This window comes from Rhodnius prolixus, unplaced genomic scaffold (assembly GCF_049639745.1).
Source record: "Rhodnius prolixus isolate KJV_2025 unplaced genomic scaffold, Rpr scaffold_5, whole genome shotgun sequence".
Lineage (NCBI taxonomy): Eukaryota > Metazoa > Arthropoda > Insecta > Hemiptera > Reduviidae > Rhodnius > Rhodnius prolixus.
The window spans coordinates 44021811-44039907 of record NW_027411624.1 but is presented as its reverse complement, the minus strand read 5'-3'; the positions used below and the strand labels follow the sequence as shown (position 1 = coordinate 44039907).

At 29.6% G+C, this 18097-nt stretch overlaps 3 protein-coding genes across 3 annotated transcripts; 1 reads left to right on the top strand and 2 right to left on the bottom strand.

Moving 5' to 3' along the window:
* Window positions 1-892: 892 nt before the first annotated feature.
* LOC141458281 (type-1 angiotensin II receptor-associated protein) lies at window positions 893-7181 on the top strand. Its single transcript, XM_074136045.1, has 6 exons — window positions 893-1252; window positions 1329-1363; window positions 1442-1553; window positions 2479-2548; window positions 3107-3238; window positions 3412-7181. Exons 1-6 carry the CDS (start codon window positions 1199-1201, stop codon window positions 3453-3455), a joined length of 447 nt encoding a protein of 148 aa, XP_073992146.1. The 5' UTR covers window positions 893-1198; the 3' UTR covers window positions 3456-7181.
* Window positions 7182-7758: 577 nt separating this feature from the next.
* LOC141458278 (hyaluronidase A-like) lies at window positions 7759-14637 on the bottom strand. Its single transcript, XM_074136041.1, has 6 exons — window positions 14408-14637; window positions 11477-11763; window positions 11239-11378; window positions 10347-10522; window positions 10039-10243; window positions 7759-7968 (listed from the first exon to the last, which is right to left on the bottom strand). Exons 1-6 carry the CDS (start codon window positions 14482-14484, stop codon window positions 7780-7782), a joined length of 1074 nt encoding a protein of 357 aa, XP_073992142.1. The 5' UTR covers window positions 14485-14637; the 3' UTR covers window positions 7759-7779.
* Window positions 14638-14701: 64 nt separating this feature from the next.
* Window positions 14702-17690, bottom strand: Atg8a (GABA type A receptor-associated protein autophagy-related 8a). The gene is made up of 3 exons (XM_074136046.1): window positions 17446-17690; window positions 16931-17128; window positions 14702-16830 (listed from the first exon to the last, which is right to left on the bottom strand). The coding sequence occupies exons 1-3, from the start codon at window positions 17533-17535 to the stop codon at window positions 16765-16767; spliced, it is 354 nt and encodes a 117-aa protein (XP_073992147.1). The 5' UTR covers window positions 17536-17690; the 3' UTR covers window positions 14702-16764.
* Window positions 17691-18097: the final 407 nt, after the last annotated feature.

Below are 18097 nucleotides of genomic sequence, written 5' to 3'. Positions count from 1 at the left end.
CTCTCTTGCACTTATTAAATATTCTATCTTCTACATAACTAATAGGAAAAATACTTTCTTGAATGTCGGACTGAAAGCTGAGAGCGACAGAATGATTGCTGTAAGATACCTAGACAATTATACTCACTTGTATGCAGAAGGCTTTGCGACTCCACGACAAGAAAAGGCTGGAACTGTAGTATTTTCTGAATTGATCGGGGAAAGGCTGAATTGGTCCGTTTTACTTGGAAGAGGCAGCAGCTACTTCGAAGCAGATTTAATATCAGAAAGACTGCTTGCTGAACATACATACATATATTCAAGAGCATCTGACCTGGCTCTTGCATCGCCGTCTAAAATGAGTCGACAGTTGATAGATGTAAATATATATATATATATATATATATATTCATTGTAAGTGTATATAATTTATATAACTCTATTCATACAGAGAAACAAAAAAAATGATCAACAAGCTAAGTTAAGTGCTAACAAGATCCATCCCGTGGTTGGAATCTCTTCTCTCTAGGCAAATATCTTTTTTGGATGAGAGCCGTTTCAGATGTCTGTCCTTTGCGCTTTGTAATGGTAGTATGAAGACAGTGCACCTTGAGACAATACGGTTTTTTTCACCCCTTTAATCTTAAATTCGCAACTGCGTAATATACTTGTAAATAACAAATCTATAACTTCTACTTCAACGTTTTCAAAATTCAACTGAGGCCACTTCTGGCGGAAAGGTGGGCTTTTCTTTAAAGTGTCAATACAGTATAACAAACAAATCCAACATCTCTTTGAGTGGGCTTCATTCGGTTATTAGTATATCAGACTTTTATCGAACAAATTGCAATGAATTACTATCAAATACATGTGCGATTTATCGATAGATAGATAATCTTGGATCGATTGGAAAAGGTTACATAATACTGGATAAGAAGGTTTTGTTTGTATGTTACGTAAAGCCGAGGCCGACAACAGTCAAAAAAAAATTTTTGGTTTAAGCCGTATTTACTTTTATCTTTACTTCAAATAGTTATCACTTTTTTATCGTATATGCCATCATCAATTGATTTTTTTTTCTTTATTGGTTGAGTGAGGAATAAAATGAAATTTTTTAACAAAGTGACGTGTTTCATCTATCAGTGAATGGTATCTTTTAGGGAAGTTCTATAGAGTTTTTTTTTTAAAAAGCATTACAAGAGTTAGTTTAAAAATTAAAATGGAAGCCAGCCAATTTGAAAATTTTTTCCGTGAACCTAACGTCTCATTAAAGGTGTGTAAGAACCACAATTAATTTAAATAAATACAAATAATTAAACCAAATTTTATCGAAAACTTTTTCATTGCAGGGTGCATTTTATGGCCATCTAATATTTCTATCATGGTATGTTAAATTTGTCCAGTTAGAAAATATTTTTATTTTTGCAGATTTCGAGAGATTATTATTATTTTTAACTTACAGGGCCTTAATAACAAATTGGAGCCCAAGTGCCTATTTTTTCTATAATATTTTATTTCTTATATTGCTACTTTGGGGAATTGCTGCTAAAGGAAATGTTGAACCTTTGGAGATGGTAAATATAAAATGTCTTACACATTTAACAGAAAATTATTTTAATTGTACCATACATTTATACACAGAAAAGTTTTGCCATTGTAAAGATTTTATATTTTCATTAAGATATATAAAGGTAAGAGAATCCACTTCAGCAGTTTAAAGTTTGGATATCTGGACTTCTAGACTCTACGGAAAGAACGGAAAAACTAAATTATTGAAAAATTATTATAAGTCGCATTTAAAATACCACATTGTTTTGATTATAAGAGTATTGTACAACTCAAAAGCCTAAATTTTTAATTATTTATTATTTTAATAATCTCGTATAATCGTTGAGCATTCAACACTAACTTTGACTTTGATTATTTCATCCAAGGTGAACGGAAACTCGAATATGTACTAATGTAGTTTCATTTCTGCGAGCTTATTTTAAATATATTCGTTTCGGTTAATCAGATATTTTGAGTCTAAATTTATTAGATATCAATTTTTTATAAATCTTAAGAGAATAGTGAAATAGATTTTCTACATGCCGGAATTTTGGCCTATATTCTTAATTCTCAGTAATATACGATAGGCCTACGATTCTGCGAAATAGGGGAAAAATACGTTCTTTCACCCTTCTTTTAATGAATTTCCTGTGAAGAATTATTCAATTAGAAGTAAGATATCTACAAGCATGCAAGCAGTCTTATCAAGTACAGAAAAACTCGTTGGAGCCGGTTTCGGGGAAATCTCAAAAAATCGACAAGCACGCAAAACACCCCGGCTTGTAGGTAAAAGAGAAAATAATAATCCACTGATTTTGTTAATAATAATAGTACAGGGTTTATGTTACAGTAAATATTTACTTATTTGAATCTATTTCATCTTTTAAATCAAACAGTTATCTTTATTTTTTATTATTTATATTTCTTACTTAATTAAAACAATATTTCTAGGCACAGATTGTGAATATTATCAGCCTTGTACTGGACATATTTGTAGTCAGTATATTTTTCCCGAGAAGTGGTAAGTATTTAATTTAATGATAAAATGTATTTGCCTATAAAATAACGCTTAGGAGAGGGTTATGATTATCACAAATTAACACAAGGGTTTCTTGATCATTCAAGTGGTTAATATACTACAACGCTATTACATCCGGATATTGATTTGATTCATGTAACTTGATGAACTTTTGGTCATTCATTGTAAGGGACTTCGCGTGATCTTCACTTAGCATTTGTATTCGTCACTATTATTATTATTATAGAAATAAGGAGTGAGTTCTGTTTTCAAAGATACTGCATCCAGAGAGGCATATTGCACCTATCCCTAGATGGCCAGTGCGTAAATTCTTCCTTCTAGAATCTTTCAGAAAGTGTTCAATCCATGGAAATGATTTCGGTATTATTTAACTTCTGCATTCAGTGAAAACATGCTTTCTGACGGTGTTTCATTTTAACCAGTAATAAGGACTTGGTGATCTTTCTGAAGCATTGAAAAACTTTTGAGTGATTGCTTCTGGCGTTAGTTAAATAACACCTATTTCTATTTTATTGTTAAAATTAAATATACGTATTACAGGTATTGGTGTGAAAATGAGTGCTTGCATGGCGATAATAAATATACTAATCCGTCCAGTCACTTTAAGCATTCTAAGAAATGAAATTCGCTATAGAAGAGACGGTGGTACTGGCAATTTTCCAAACACTTTCGGTAAGAAAAAACATTTATTTTTCATTGTGATAATAATACAATTAACTTCAACTTCAGACAACGATATCCAACATTCCATCTGTCCTAATCCAAGAACTTCTCCCAAAAACTTCTTTTTTTTTTCATTTCTGTCACTCATCACTCCAAATAAATGTTAATACTTTATTTTAAAGGAAGCCATTATCAGGACATAGACAGTACACCAGGAACCCCTTGAAATGCTTCTAAAATTGCACTGAGAATTTTAACATTCTAAGCGCCATACATATCTGGAATTAGCATTGTTGATTATAAAAGTTGGATGTTTTATTTTAGAACTTTATCTGTAAGTATTATTATTGTACGTAATATTAATTAGGATGGATAAGGATTTAATAGTGAAGGTGATAATAATAACAATAATTCAATAAATATAATATGCATTAAAAGATATGACTGAAAACAATGGTGAATTGTTAGGTTCTGATATTTGTGTATAATTATTATTACTAATAAGATTTATAACTTTTCTTTTAAACATTTTTATATAATGTATGGATTACTAGTTTATTTATAAGATTCTGTTGACAAATACCAATTCAACGAGGCCTGTAAATGATGCTCTTGTTAGCACCAGTTGTAACCATATAGACTCTGAATTAAAAGTAAAATCCCGGATAAAATCAGAAGAACAAAAAAATCTGGTATGGAATCTTACACGATTTTCTCTTACTGAAGTACTTAAATGTCCAACGTAAATTTTTCTTTAAACGTGAAGAGTTTTTATGTAAAGTTTGCTGGATGTCTGCTGTATTCTAGATGAGAGGTTATCTTTTTGAAGATGGCAATAGCAATTGCTAAAATATTTGAGAACATTCTTGCAGTTTTATTATGGCTTGAGAACTTGAGTTTGGACTACGATCGAATGGCAACTAGCCCCAGCACCATTTTCGAAATAATGGCGAGAATAAGAACCATCTGTTAGTTGAATAGAGTCTATTCAATACGTGTGTAGGCGCAGAGATTGTCTGTATGGACTAACACTAAAGAAAATTGGAGAACTTTCTGACAGAGACTGGATTAAAGCTAACAAAGGCTTTGGATTTAAAAAAATATTTATTTACATACGCTACTGCATATGATGTATACAGTCATCCCTCGCTACTTTGCGGTTCATTTATCGCGGCCTCAGTACATCGCGGATTGTTCAAAAATTCAAAATTGAGGAATTATTGCGCGAAAAGTTGCTCGCACGCCAGCAGAAAGCAGGGAGTGTCCACACAATTCAAAATCTAAATAAAAGAGTTCTAAAAACATACTTACATACACATGTTTGAAACTATTCTTTAATGTTCTAATGATAACTTATGTGGTTTCATATACACTTATTGATAATATACATACACTAAAAATGTACGTATGTTAAAAATGAGAAGGTGTCACTACTTAGCGGTTTTTCACTTATCTCGGCCGGTTCTGGTCCCTATTAACCGCGATAACTGAGGGATCACTGTACATATGAAAACTTAGTTCAAGGGACCTAGGCTGTATGACGTATAAGTACCTGCACTCCAAGATAAGTGCATTTCAATGAGCGCAAAAAACATAAGCAATGACCAAATCGTATTTCGGTTTTTAGTTAAATTAGATACGATTACAGATAGGATTAGGTTAGTGTAATCTATAAAGGATCCCTCTAAGATTGAAAAGAACTAGGTACTCAAGATTTCATTTGATCTAAACAATTGGAGACAATGTGTTCTGAATTGTACTTGGATAGTTCAAAATTTCATATTCCTTAAAAGAAAAAAAAAACTGTTTAAAACATGAAATTTGTGATTTGCGTGAAAAAAAGAAAGTTATTCTTCAACCGCGCCAGAATGAAATTAAGTGATGTTCATCATTAACGTATGTTATATTTTAAAGTAAACAATTATAAATTCAGATATACAGTCGACTCTCGATAATTCGAATTTTTCGATAATTTAAACTCTACAGCTGCTAACTTCGGTAAATCGAAAAAATTCAGTGTATTTATATACGCTCGATAATTCGAAATCCTTTTCTTAACAGGGGGAGAGAAGGCTCTATAATTCGAACGAGGCCGCATGTCCCTCTTTATAATTCGAATTTTCCCTAGTAATGTTTACTTCTCATTTTCCGCTTATTGTTCATTTCCTGCGTAATGTTTCCCTCCTTTCAGCCCAGTTTAACTTTCCGATTCTCTTTCCTAGTTTGTCACGATGGGAAGTACGTCTCCCTTACTGTGTCCCACAAAAAAAAAAAAATTATCGCGGCCGTGGAAAGTGGTTCGAAAAGAAAAAGATATCGCCAAAACTTTCAATATTCCACCATCAACGCTTTCTACAATTCTAAGTCACTTGACTAAGTCAAGCCACATTGAAACAAAAAACTGTTCATTTTTTTAATTAGGTACATATGTATATTATTATTTATTGAAATGTTAATACATATGTAATTTTTTTGTCGTTTTCATTATTTTTACTATTTTACTTGAGGCTGTACATGTCTAAAACTTAGGTAAGCTCATACGTATTTTCAATATACATAATAAAAACTCTTAATAATTCGATTTTTTTCCCCCCTTCTTGATAATTCGAAGTCTCGATAATTCGAATTTTTCTTGTAGTCCCTTGCATTTCGATTTATCGAGAGTCGACTTTATATTAGAAATTAGTGTATACAAACCGCTACTTTCAAATTGAAATATCTCATATCGTTAAAATAATAAAAACATTACAATTGCAGTTGATAAGTCCGAAAACGTTTCAATACCAAATATTAACTTTTAAACATGCTCATATTTAAATTTAAAAAATAGCAAAGGCGAGATTAATTTAGTTACTTAGTTGTTTTCGACATTACTAAAATTCATAAAAATTCAAGTTTTATAATCGAATTTTAAACGCTATTCTAATATAATAATTCTCTGTTAAATAAGTTAATGTCGAAAGGTACCTACCGCTCTTCTAAATCATGTGGTGAAGACCTACTTTCCTGCGTGACCATAGGAAAACATTTTATGGAAATGTATTCTAGAAAATTAACTTTTTTTTCTTCTAAACAACATATATTTTAAACTTATTTCAAATTGTGCGGGTAATAGATTCACAATATTTAGTTATTGACTGGTTGACACTTCTGCCTAAATATCTCCTTCGTAATGCTTCCGAAGATTATTTCAGCCTGCTACTTACTATTTTTTTTCTCTTCGGATGTTCCATCTTTATTTAGGTCTACTGCATGGATGGTAAACAAACTTGATGCTTGATCTGTGCTTAAGTTTTTATTTCTCGTTAATCTTGATGACTGGTTACAGAAAGAGAAGGTCGTATAAATAATTCATACCTGATTTTTTTTTTTTTGCAATATTTATTTTTTTAATCCAAGATTATTGAGGTTGTCATATTTTTGTACTTTGAAATAACTTGTAATAGTCTCTAAAACATGAATTCAAATAAAATAAAAAACCATTTTTGTCTAATGACCGTAGCCGTCAATTAGCCCCCCCCAAAAATTATCATAATGTAATAATTATAAGTTCAATATTTCTATTATGTTTTATTATTATTAATAGAGATAATTTTATAAATAGAGCAAAATTGTTTGAAACGTTACAATCAAAAACAGCGTTAACCTGTATGTAAGGTACATGTTAATAGTATAATTTTTAAATGTTGATTTGTTCTATGTTAAATTTAGTTTCGATAAAAAAAAAATAAAATACCGTAATAGTGTTTTAATTTTTTTTATAATTAAAAAAGCTTTAGCGTCTAAAATATAGAACTGTGATGGTAGCGTGATCTCGCACATTGTTTTGGTTATTGTTCAGTTTTGATAGGACTTAGAAGTAAGAAGAATAAAAAGTACATATTGGGAATAAAAAATTAAAATGTTTCTATTATGTTGTGCTTGTTATTATATTAAAGTAGATTTAGAAGTACGTTTTTTTTGTTTTTTTTATAAGTCCTTAGTTTTTCATCACCCAAAATCTAAGCGGAAAAGAAAGGTTCCTTCCACCTTTACTTTCAATTAAAGATGGCAAATAAAGATCATCAGGAATTACATAGTGAAAGTTATTGATGAAGCTGTCGTCTCTCAACCAAAGAGATCATGTAAATTATAATGATTGGTAAGCTGCAAAGTAGTCCACAAAAACTCACAATTGCTCATTATCGTGGGCTTTGCTGAAAAACATTTTTTCTAGATTTGTGAACCTTTTTCCCTGAGCTAACTAACTTCAAATATTTATGGGAAACTGAAGCCATCATTTGTAAATTGCTTTTAGAGGATCAGCAGGCTAACCAGTACAGATGGGCACCCGAAATTCCAGAGGATAACCTCTAGAAAAGGCATACTTCAACTTTTTTCAATCAGTTCGGATGCTTTAGTAATCAGTGGAATTAGTGAAGATTAACTGCCGAAAGTTTCGATGTTTTCAATAGGAAACTGGCAGACTCACACCCATCTCTGATGATTTATAAAATTTAGAAATCGGTAAAAAATTGTGCTACAACATATCAAAATCTACAATATTATTATTAATAAAATACATCATTAGGATGCTGCATAAAACTAGATTGTTTCAATATTGGTCCAATTACTTTCTCAACATAATCAGATAATCGGGAACATTGTTTAGCAGAATCTACATCGTGTGAAGAACCCCAGATAATTACACCATCTGCTCCGGTTCTCTTTGGCACCAAAAAACTGTTTATCAAGTCAGCCTAAAATAAAATAAATTATTAATATTAAGCTCTAAGGATTGATTTCAGAAATATTTTTATATAAAATAGGAAACACGAAAATATAAATCGCGATAAGAAAAATTATCTAAAAAACTGTCTTATGGCATTATTTTTAAATTTATTTTTATCTTGTTTTGTAGGAGCCGGTCTAAACGATGATTGTTTATTAAAAGAAGATTTTACATTAATTAATTAAGTAATTAATAACAAAACTGAATTAGAGATTCCCATTTAATAAAAAAAATCATTAGATCTGAACAAGTTTTGCCCAATATCTTTCATTGCACTAAATGCCCGTTCGGATTAAGCAAAAGTGTCAATAACGATCCTTGCTCTTTGTTGACAGATTTCATTTCTACAACCATGTTTACTACAACATTTTTGTTAAAGCTTCAGTTGAGTTTTTATTTTTGTCTCTCCTTTTGGCCATATAAACTGTTTCTATAGCCTTTGACTTCAGGATAACTTATCATTTTCATTTTATATATTATAATTATTTTGCAGAAATCATGTATTCTTTAAAGCCCAGAGCAATAAATACAACCAAAACATATTTCTCACTTTAGATTTCCTACTGCATTGGAATATCTAGAAATTCTGCAGCCTGTAAAATTTGATTCTATTTTCATATATCTATACCTTTCATCATGTACAAATTATTAACAACCGAACCAGTGTAGATCTTTACCAAATTTAGCAAAATCTTAACCTTAAAAACTTTTGTTCCATAAGATAAACGCACTCTAATAAGTGGTGGAATGTAACTAAATTAAAACGTAGAAAAAAGTTATTGAAAGTCAACAATAATTTTAAAATATTTTTATAAATGCATAATATGTAACTCTTACAATTTTCTAAAAATTAAACAAAGGGCTTTCGCCTTTAGTAGATAATGTGAGTGACCCAGATATCTAGGCTTAATCTATATTTTGCGTTATTGCTTACACTAGAGTTAACTTTATGTATAAATTTGACCATTCTTAAATAAAATTTTCAATTGATAAATTTATTTTCATTAAGGAAGTAAAAAACTAGCACTAAAATTGACAGGTAAATGAATTCAGGTGAGTTATAAATTGAAATTCATTACGTAATTTCATTTGATAACCTCCTTTAGAAAAAAATTAAGATGGAACTATTTACTAAAGTCATGATAAAAACCAGTAAATGTTCTAATTATAGTTTAGTAGCAAGACAATGAAAACCAGATAAAAATGAACTAAAACAGAAACAAAGCACGTAAATAGTGTTGGAAATTTGTACATTGAAATAATTTTATTTATCTTAAGATAGTTTTGTTTTGTTGTACATATGTTTTGAAAAGAGTTTAAGTAAATTTTATTTAGATGATTTTCAGCAATAGTACAATAACCAAAGATATAGTATAAGAAATACAAGTTCTATGTTCATGTTATAGAATTTATCAATTTTGTTGTTTTGTTTAAACATTTCAACCTAAAAGAAGTCAGAAATGGCAACCAAAATCTAAATATATACTTATAGATAATATTTCCTAGTTATATTAAAATAAATTAGAAATATTCAACACTTTGTTATTTCTCCTAAATTTTCCTTTCTAAAAATATCGCAAAGTTTCAGGAGTGAAATTACTCTCAACAGTTTCTCTTTTTCATTCGAAACGTTTTGAACAGTCTGAATTTTTTTAATAAATAATAATTTTTTGGATGAGACTAGCTTCGAAACACTTTGTGAAAATGTGGCCAGTAAAATGAAGCTCTTGTTTTATCATCTAGGAAAATTCGTGCATTACTACGTTTACGTTCCCAAAAAAAATATTGACTCCTGCTACAAGAAACTGAGGAAGTCGCTGTACTTCTCATCTCAGCCCTGGTGTTCTTGAATGGTAACGGGACTAAATGTGAGTTGATAGTCTACACGTAGCCTAAATACAACTACTTCCCATTGCAGTTCTCTTTCATGATTAAAACCATACACGTACGGGTAAAACTTATAGTTGGTAATCTACCCGAATGCAAAACATACTTTTACGAGGGATAAGAGAAAGAAAATAGTAAAGAAGTTTACAACCTTTGAAAGGAAGGCATGAGTATCTGTGTACTTGTAATGCACATATGGTAATACACTCAATTTTGTACCGCTCATTTCAGTTATTCTAATGCTTTCCAATATCCTGTATTCTATCAGCTGGGCCTTCTTTTTTTCGCTTAATTTATTCTGTGGCAAATAAACGGATGGGAAAATTGATGTGCCAGTTTTATACATCCAGGTTGATCTAATTAAATAACAGAATTTAATTTTTTTGTTAAATAGTTGTAAAAATTTACAATTATGTAAATTTCATTTTGAAAACAAACTCAAAATTTTAAAATTCTTACCTGTTATTATCTTCTTTTACAACATTTGTACATTCTTTTTGGGCATTTTTAGGTGTGAAATTAAAACAATATGGAAATGCATAGTAGCCCCATTTTGCTTTCGGTCTTAATTCAATAGCTAATGCTAAGGTGTCATTAAAGAAGGAAAAAGCATATTTTTCAAATCTTCTTGCTGCCTGAAAATTGGAATTATTTCATCAGAAAGTGCTAAAACAAGGTAAGAAGTTTGCCCGCACAAAAAGATTGCGATGCTATCAATGAAGATTTGCATTGGTATCACATATGTCTCGCTATAACGTAGTTAGTCACTCGCCACGGGCAACTATTTCATTCGAACAGATTTCTTCATATAGTTACTAGAGTGCATTTCGTAGTATTTTCACCGCAAGAATAATTATGAAAGCTTTGTAAAAGTTGTGTGTAGAGAATTGGTTTAAATACTGGCTAAAAATAAATAAGAAAAAGAATTTTGCAGCAATTTTTGAAACGTTCTAAAAAGAATCCATCTGATTTTATAGGCGAACGAGTTAATCTATCAGCAGTTAATTAGTCAAACTTACTGCGGCAAGGCCGGGTGTCCATTGGCTTGAGATTAAGCACACTCACAGGTCATTGTAAATAGAAAAAAAAAAAAAGTTCTGTCAACAAGATAATGAAACAGAGTGCACATTTTATGTCACTGTGAAATACTGGTTTGGCTCAAGGTTCGGACTGTAATTTCACCAATTTTTTAGGATTTAATTTAAAAAAAAAAAAAATTTTTAATTGACGTGCAAATTTCAAAATAATTTTATAGTATGTGGGATAACAAGACAGCTTCTTTTCACTTAACCAAAACTTGAAATTCAATGACATATTACATTCAATTATTCAAATATTAACTTTAGCCTACCTTTTTCTCAATTGCAGATTTACTCAATTCAGGATGTTTCTTTGCTTCAATTTCCTTAGATACTTGTCGATAAATATCAAGAGAGGCCCAATTTTCTCTATAAATTGGGCGCCAACGTTCAAAATCAATTATGCCAATTCCTGTAGGTTTGTTTTTCAATTAAATAAAAACGAATAAAAATATTTTTTTTCTTTTTTGAATAAAATGCGTTTTTTTTGTTTTTTTTTTGTAAGTTTACCTTTAAAATTGGGATCAGGTACAGCTTTTTCTAGATCTTTTTTAAATAATACCAAATGTTTACTAAGGTTTCCTTCTTGTGGTACACCACCATTTCGAAATTTACCATCAATGATTGCTGGATAATAACCTGGATCATACATAATTGCTATACGATCTCCTTGAAATTTATCGGCAGTGTTCTGTATAATTCCATAATCGGTTAAATTGGTGAAATTGTAACCGTATTTATGGCATTGAAAAGTAGGCACATTCCAATAAATAGAATATTTGTTTCCCTTTTCATTGCTACGAACAGAAGTTAAATTTATTCATGAATTTAATTTTTTTTTAACGTAAATGTAATCATTGATATTAAATATAAAAAAGTCCTCCTATTTGGGGAAACTTTTAAAAAAATAAATAAATGTAGAGGTGTATAAGAAAATATCTTGAAATATTAAAAAATTATATTTTTTTAAAAAAAACTAGTAGTTAATGTGTTGGTAACTACTCTCCTTTTCTAACAATACCCCCCCCCCCCTCTTGGAGTGCCAAATACTTTGCATTGTTATGTGAAATGATTGAGTTGTTACAAAAATTAAATAGAAAAAAAGAAAATAGATAAAAATCGAAAAAATTTAAAATATAAAAATAACACAGATCACGACAGGAATTTATAAGGTTTTTCTTACTATTTTGTTTCAATTCCCTCTCTTAACTCCTATACCAATAAAAACAAAAAAAGTAAAAATCGATAACTTCAATTATCAGTTTGTCTCTTAGATTTCATTTTCTCTTTATTTTTGCGCCAGAATGAATTATAAATTTACAATATTCATTATTTAGAGCATGGTGTGTACTGCTTATCTAAACAAGTATTTATTTTAGAAAATAATAGTTCAATTAATTCACACACGTGTTCATTTTTGCTCCTTTATTTCAATTCAATTTTTAACGAAGATCTTTTAAAGACAATTCTTTAAAAACAATAAATGTCACAAAACAATTTGCTCTTCCCTCCGATGGTAAATTCTATCACATTATTTTAGGGCAGGTGATTAGTGCACCCTAATGGCTCTCACTTCACGAGTCAAACGATTATGACTTAAGTAGTTTTCATGTTGATAAAGCAGAACATTGTCACAGTTGTTTACTTTAAATAGTCACTCCGACAATTACAATGTTCGCAATGGGTAATAATTAATCATTCCATCCTCATTACTGCTGATCAACGGATTACCTATTCGAGGGAAGAGTAGGAGTGACTATTCCAGAGGTCATTTCCAGCTCCAGGTTTCTTCTATGAACCAACTATCTACCCGTTAACGCATCTATATTGAGAAAATATTTAATTTTACTAATGCTTATTAATTAGCAACAAGTGGACATTAAATTATTAATAATAATGGGATTGAAAAAATAACTGCCATTTCAGTCTAGAAAAATTTATTTTGCCGAGCTTTCGAATGAATGAATGAACAACAATTAATAATAATATTTAATTAATAATATTTAATTGTATTCATCATTTATTGTAACGTTTAACAGAAGTTTGATTTAAAGGTCTCAGATTTATGTCGCATTGTGTTATGTTTAATGAGGATTTTCTGATGTAAATTGTATCGACTATTAAAACTATTGTTTGCTTTGGTAATACGCTGTTTTTAGTTAAACTGAGCTATTAAGAACAGTAATTAATTCTCTTTACATTATGTCCGATATTTCAAAAAAAAATGTATCAAATACGCCTTATTACAAGTATTAACCTTCGAAAAAAAAAAACCTTATATTATCAAATAATTTATTACATAATTCTAATTAAAAAAAATAATAACCCTAGTTAAAAGAACGTTTTCAAATATTAGATCTAATCGATGATGGACTGCCCTATTTCTCTCGACAGAATTCTATGCAGACCAGCCTTTCTTTCTAAAAAAACAGTCAACCCAATGTCAGCCGTCTCTGCAAAGGGAAAAATATAAATTGAAATGAATATAAAGCCAAAACTACATAACAGTAAACTTTATAAAACTTGAATAAAGACTAGAATATTTATTATAAATAACTATACCAAGTTAAATTAATGATGGCTACTGTAATGATTGATGTAATGTAGGAAGTTAGCAGGGAATAATAGGAAAGTTTGTAGCTACGAATGGGAGATCAGCTGGAATCTGGAATGTCCCTGTTTTCAAAACTCCTTCGTCTTCAGCATTGTTTATTTAACTTTTAGGGTTTAAGCGTGGTATGCCCTTCGGCCAATTGGATAAACTGTATTATTTACTTTAAGGGCAGAATCTTTTCTTATATTGAAAAGTTTTTAAGTTATTTTATCCATCAAAACTTTTGTGTACGGTACGACCTGAAATACTCTAGCCCAACTAAGGAACTGGTTAACAAAACAGTTTTATTAACAAGGGTGATTCAAATAATCTGCAAAAAAGAAAAGAAAAGCTGTAACTAACAATTTAAACTTCGTTGTAGAATTAAAAAAATTATAACGGCCTTCAGAGTCTAGTCTAGCAAGTTCGTTTATTGTTTTTAATAAAAAGTATAAAAAGAAACACTGTTTTAACAGAAGAAACATAAGAATTATCAAATTCAAGCTGATGTTAGGCAGTAAAAACTTATAGACGGTAAGAAATAGTCTCGAGGTTTGCAAATCGAGAAGTAATTTACTGTTTTCAAGCTTCCAAATAGTTCATCAAAACATTTGAAGATGTCTGGGCGCTACGATATAAACCTTTTAACTTTCATAAGTGAGAAGACTTATTTTATGTCTTTTACAAACGTGAACGAAAATTTACTGACATAATTCTAAAAACCACATATATAAATAGTTTTAAAACGGCATAATAAAATTCATTATCAGAATAAAAATTGCATGCCTCCCTTTTAAAACAAAATTTAATGTATTTACGTTCAGAAAAAAAACTCAATTATAACTCACATAAGCCTAGAAGTAGTTATACTGAACAGCATGTGGCTTACAACTAAAACCTTGAAGAATCTATCCCATGTAAACATGTTTTGTTCAGAACTGTATATTAAAGAGGCCCATGTTCTTGTATCAATTATATAGAGTTTGCTTTGCTTTTTATTAACTACTTATGTAAATTAAATAACCTAAAAAACAATAGATATAAATGATACAATTGTTGAAGAATTTCAATATATGACTGAAGATAATATTTTTTGTTTTTTAAAGTACACCCATGAGAAAAAAAAAAAATAATAATTACGATTGGCAGATAAAAATATGATTGTATTTAACTCATTTTGTGTACAAATAATATACAAATTTTCTAAAAATAAAACTTTTATACAACTTAATTAGTGCACAAAAAAAAGATACTAGTATAAAAAGAAAAAGGTGATGAGATTAAATTACACTAAATTTAGAAACTATTTCACAAACATTTCGATATAAAGTTTATATTTATGTATATATATCATTTTATTTATATAACAGAAATCTCTTGTAATAGTTATAGTTATCTTTAATCTAAAAACTAATTTGAAAAACAAAACCACCCTTCTCGCAAAAAAATAAAAGCCATAGACCAGGCTTTTAAACACTTCGAAAGCAAAATCACATTTCATTTCAATTTTTTTTTTTCTTAGGCTACATTAAAAGACAAAACTCAAAAGTAATTGCGATATTTTACGGGACCAACGTAATTACCTGCCTTCCCAACAACCTCTCTTCGGATGTACGAAGCCAAAGATGTTTTGGGTTTCCGATTACTTTCACACAAATATATGTATGTGTATATTATACACACACACTTTGCAAATGTACTGTACAAAAATCCCTGAACCCATGTAAATATTGTTACAAATAAGTCGCACATTCTCTCCGTTGAACACCATTGTATCATACAATGAATGTATTCAAAAAAAAAAAAATCCATCTATAAATATGTTTCAAAGTACAGCCATTTGGCAACTTTTAAACTGATACGTGACTACTCAACTCCGATTTCTCCATACAACGTATTGATATAAGATGTTATTTTTTTCTTATACGCACCATTTGAATAAAATTATTCAAAATTAATGAGTTTCTTTCTGAAAATATATATTTTTAGTTAACATGAGTTTGTAAAAGTGGTTCAACAAAAAGTACTTGAACATTTTTTGCTACTCATGATACATAAAACAAAACAAAAACAAACAAGTATCTTGAAGCCTGTAATGGATGATCTCATGAACTAACAATTACATAATGTTTACAGAAATTAAATGTTTCAAAAATTCTCTTTTCAGTTAGTTTGTGAGAAAATTCTAGATTTTTTTTTTCTTAATAAGAACAAAAGATAAACTAATCTTAGTGTACCAAAGTGAGAAAACCGAAAGGGTAGGGGAAACACTTAAAAGACGTAAGGTTGACAATAATTAACCTTTATAAGAACATTTCTGGGATTTTTCACAGATTCTTAGCTCATAAGAATGAAATTTTATACAAAGGGAATCCAAACAGGGAAAAGACATTACTGTTTGACACAAAGTACAATATAATATTATTAGAGATAATAACAAGTATCTATTTTTCTCTTTTTCACTAAGTAAGGGAACAACGTAAAGTTTCATAAATGGAAGTTACCAACTCAAACTTAGTGAACCAACCAATATCAGAATATGGATGAAAAATATAATAAATGTTATTTTAGTCTGAGATACTTCGTATTTTCAAGACATTCTGTTTAATTAAAAAGCTATAAAAAAAAAAAAAAATACCATGCACTAATTTCATTTTCGAATCCAGTGAACCTCAAAAGTTCATATTTTCAGATAGAAACTCAATAATACAATTTGTAAGGGTGGTTAATTGGTCGGCCATCCGAAGCTTAAGTACCTTCACTTGAACAATATTTTAGATAGGTTACAATATAACCAAAGCAAAAATTGCCTGCACTGAGTACAACACATCGAACGAAAGTTAAGCAATCGCCATTAACAGTGAAGGTGCCTACGCAGCACGAATAGGAAATGGAAAACCAGCAATTTGATTTTAAATACAGATAACTGGCCTACGGTAGGCAGACGTCGAGTAGATCGAATTTAGCAAAGAGGGGGATACGACTATGAAGGGGGATTATAGATTTTGGTCCCGGGTCGTTTATCACAATTACTTGAAATAATTACGATACTTAAATTAATTAACAATACAAAGAAAAAAAAAAAAATGATGTGCAAGAATATATTTCAAAACAAAAAAAAAACGGGGGGGAGCAAGAAAATAGATTACAGAAACGACGATACAAGGAATTGTATAAAAATTATTGATGCCATTGTTTAGCTTTCCTATTTACCATAGACATTTTCATCACTATACGCAATATAAAGGAAAAAATCTTCTTCATGATGTTCCTATAAAAAAAAAAAATCAAGAAAAAATGATTTTTTTAAAAACGTTTTTGGAAACCTAGTTTACTTAAACTGGTGAAAATACAAAATTAATTTTAATTGCCTGATATAATGATCCCATTGTTGCGCTTGTCGGTGGGATTACATTGTTCACAAAAAAGAATAGGGCATCATCTGGACGTAATTGTACCCTTTTCCTGATCAGGAAGTAAAATTGACCTACTGTCAGATCAGATGGTACCAAATATTTCTTTTTATCCAGGTCACCAATTCTAGCCTTTGGAGCTTTTTCTACAATCACCTAAGGAAGAAAAAAAGAATCCAAAGCTCTTCTTTGCAATAAAAGGAAAATAATTATGTTGATTCTTCAATTCGAAGTTTAACTGCATCAATTATAGAATAATGTTGCACCATCAATACTGAACTATCCATGAACACAACTTGAAGGTACAAATTAAACATAAAAATAGGATTTAAGAATAAAGAGGTGCCAAAATACAAGATGAATTAATTTATTATTTTTAGAAGAGAAAGAAAAAAAAAAATTATACTTAAAATTGTCTTTTGTTCTTACACAACTTCAAGGACATAATCCTGTAAAAATAATAAATAACTTACGGGTACACGATCAGCATATTTTCGTCTAATTTTTTCCCCTTCAGCTTTTCTCTTTTCAAATGGATGCTCTTCTTTATATTGAAACTTCATTTCAATTGTAATTAAAATTAAACTTTCTAAACAAAAACTAACCAAAAAAATGTATCCTCAATCAGTTTGTTTAAAGAAATATTGTTTACTGCGCAGTCACTAGTATTTTGTAGACAATCATGAACAGGGCTAGCGATCAGCTGTAGTTACTTGGCAATAAAATAATAATCATCCGCCCTAAATGATAACGTAGTCCCTAAGAAATTGCTTAAAAAAAGATAATAATTATTCGTTAAAGAAATAAAAACTTTAGAAATTTATTATTTTCATTTGTTATATTTAACTAAAGCTAATTTAAATCCATTAGATTCTAACTAAATCATCTTACGTGATATTTGATAAATGGTGTTTTTTAAATAATGCTGTAGTGTAGTGGTTAGTTTAGTAATATTCAAAAGGATTGGTAATTGAAAATTTGTAAAAGTTATCTTATTTTACAATCTTAAAGAAATGAGAAATAAACTTTTTAAACTTTATCTATAATTATTAAAATGATTTTAAAAACATTTATGTTTGACAACTTACACATTTAAAATACGTTTTTATTATCCAATCAATAAGA

Bases quoted from the DNA above. Each gene is read 5' to 3' on its own strand.
- LOC141458281 (XM_074136045.1), top strand. From the start codon at position 1,199: ATGGAAGCCAGCCAATTTGAAAATTTTTTCCGTGAACCTAACGTCTCA. The intron at 1,364-1,441 runs GTATGTTAAATT...TTTAACTTACAG, and splicing joins CATCTAATATTTCTATCATG to GGCCTTAATAACAAATTGGA. The intron at 2,549-3,106 runs GTAAGTATTTAA...TACGTATTACAG, and splicing joins TATATTTTTCCCGAGAAGTG to GTATTGGTGTGAAAATGAGT.
- LOC141458278 (XM_074136041.1), bottom strand. From the start codon at position 14,484: ATGTTTACATGGGATAGATTCTTCAAGGTTTTAGTTGTAAGCCACATG. The intron at 11,379-11,476 runs GTAAACTTACAA...ACAAACCTACAG, and splicing joins ACCTGATCCCAATTTTAAAG to GAATTGGCATAATTGATTTT. The intron at 10,523-11,238 runs GTAGGCTAAAGT...TCCAATTTTCAG, and splicing joins AATCTGCAATTGAGAAAAAG to GCAGCAAGAAGATTTGAAAA.
- Atg8a (XM_074136046.1), bottom strand. From the start codon at position 17,535: ATGAAGTTTCAATATAAAGAAGAGCATCCATTTGAAAAGAGAAAAGCT. The intron at 17,129-17,445 runs GTAAGTTATTTA...TTTCTTCCTTAG, and splicing joins AATATGCTGATCGTGTACCC to GTGATTGTAGAAAAAGCTCC. The intron at 16,831-16,930 runs GCAATTAAAATT...TTTTTTTTATAG, and splicing joins CAATGGGATCATTATATCAG to GAACATCATGAAGAAGATTT.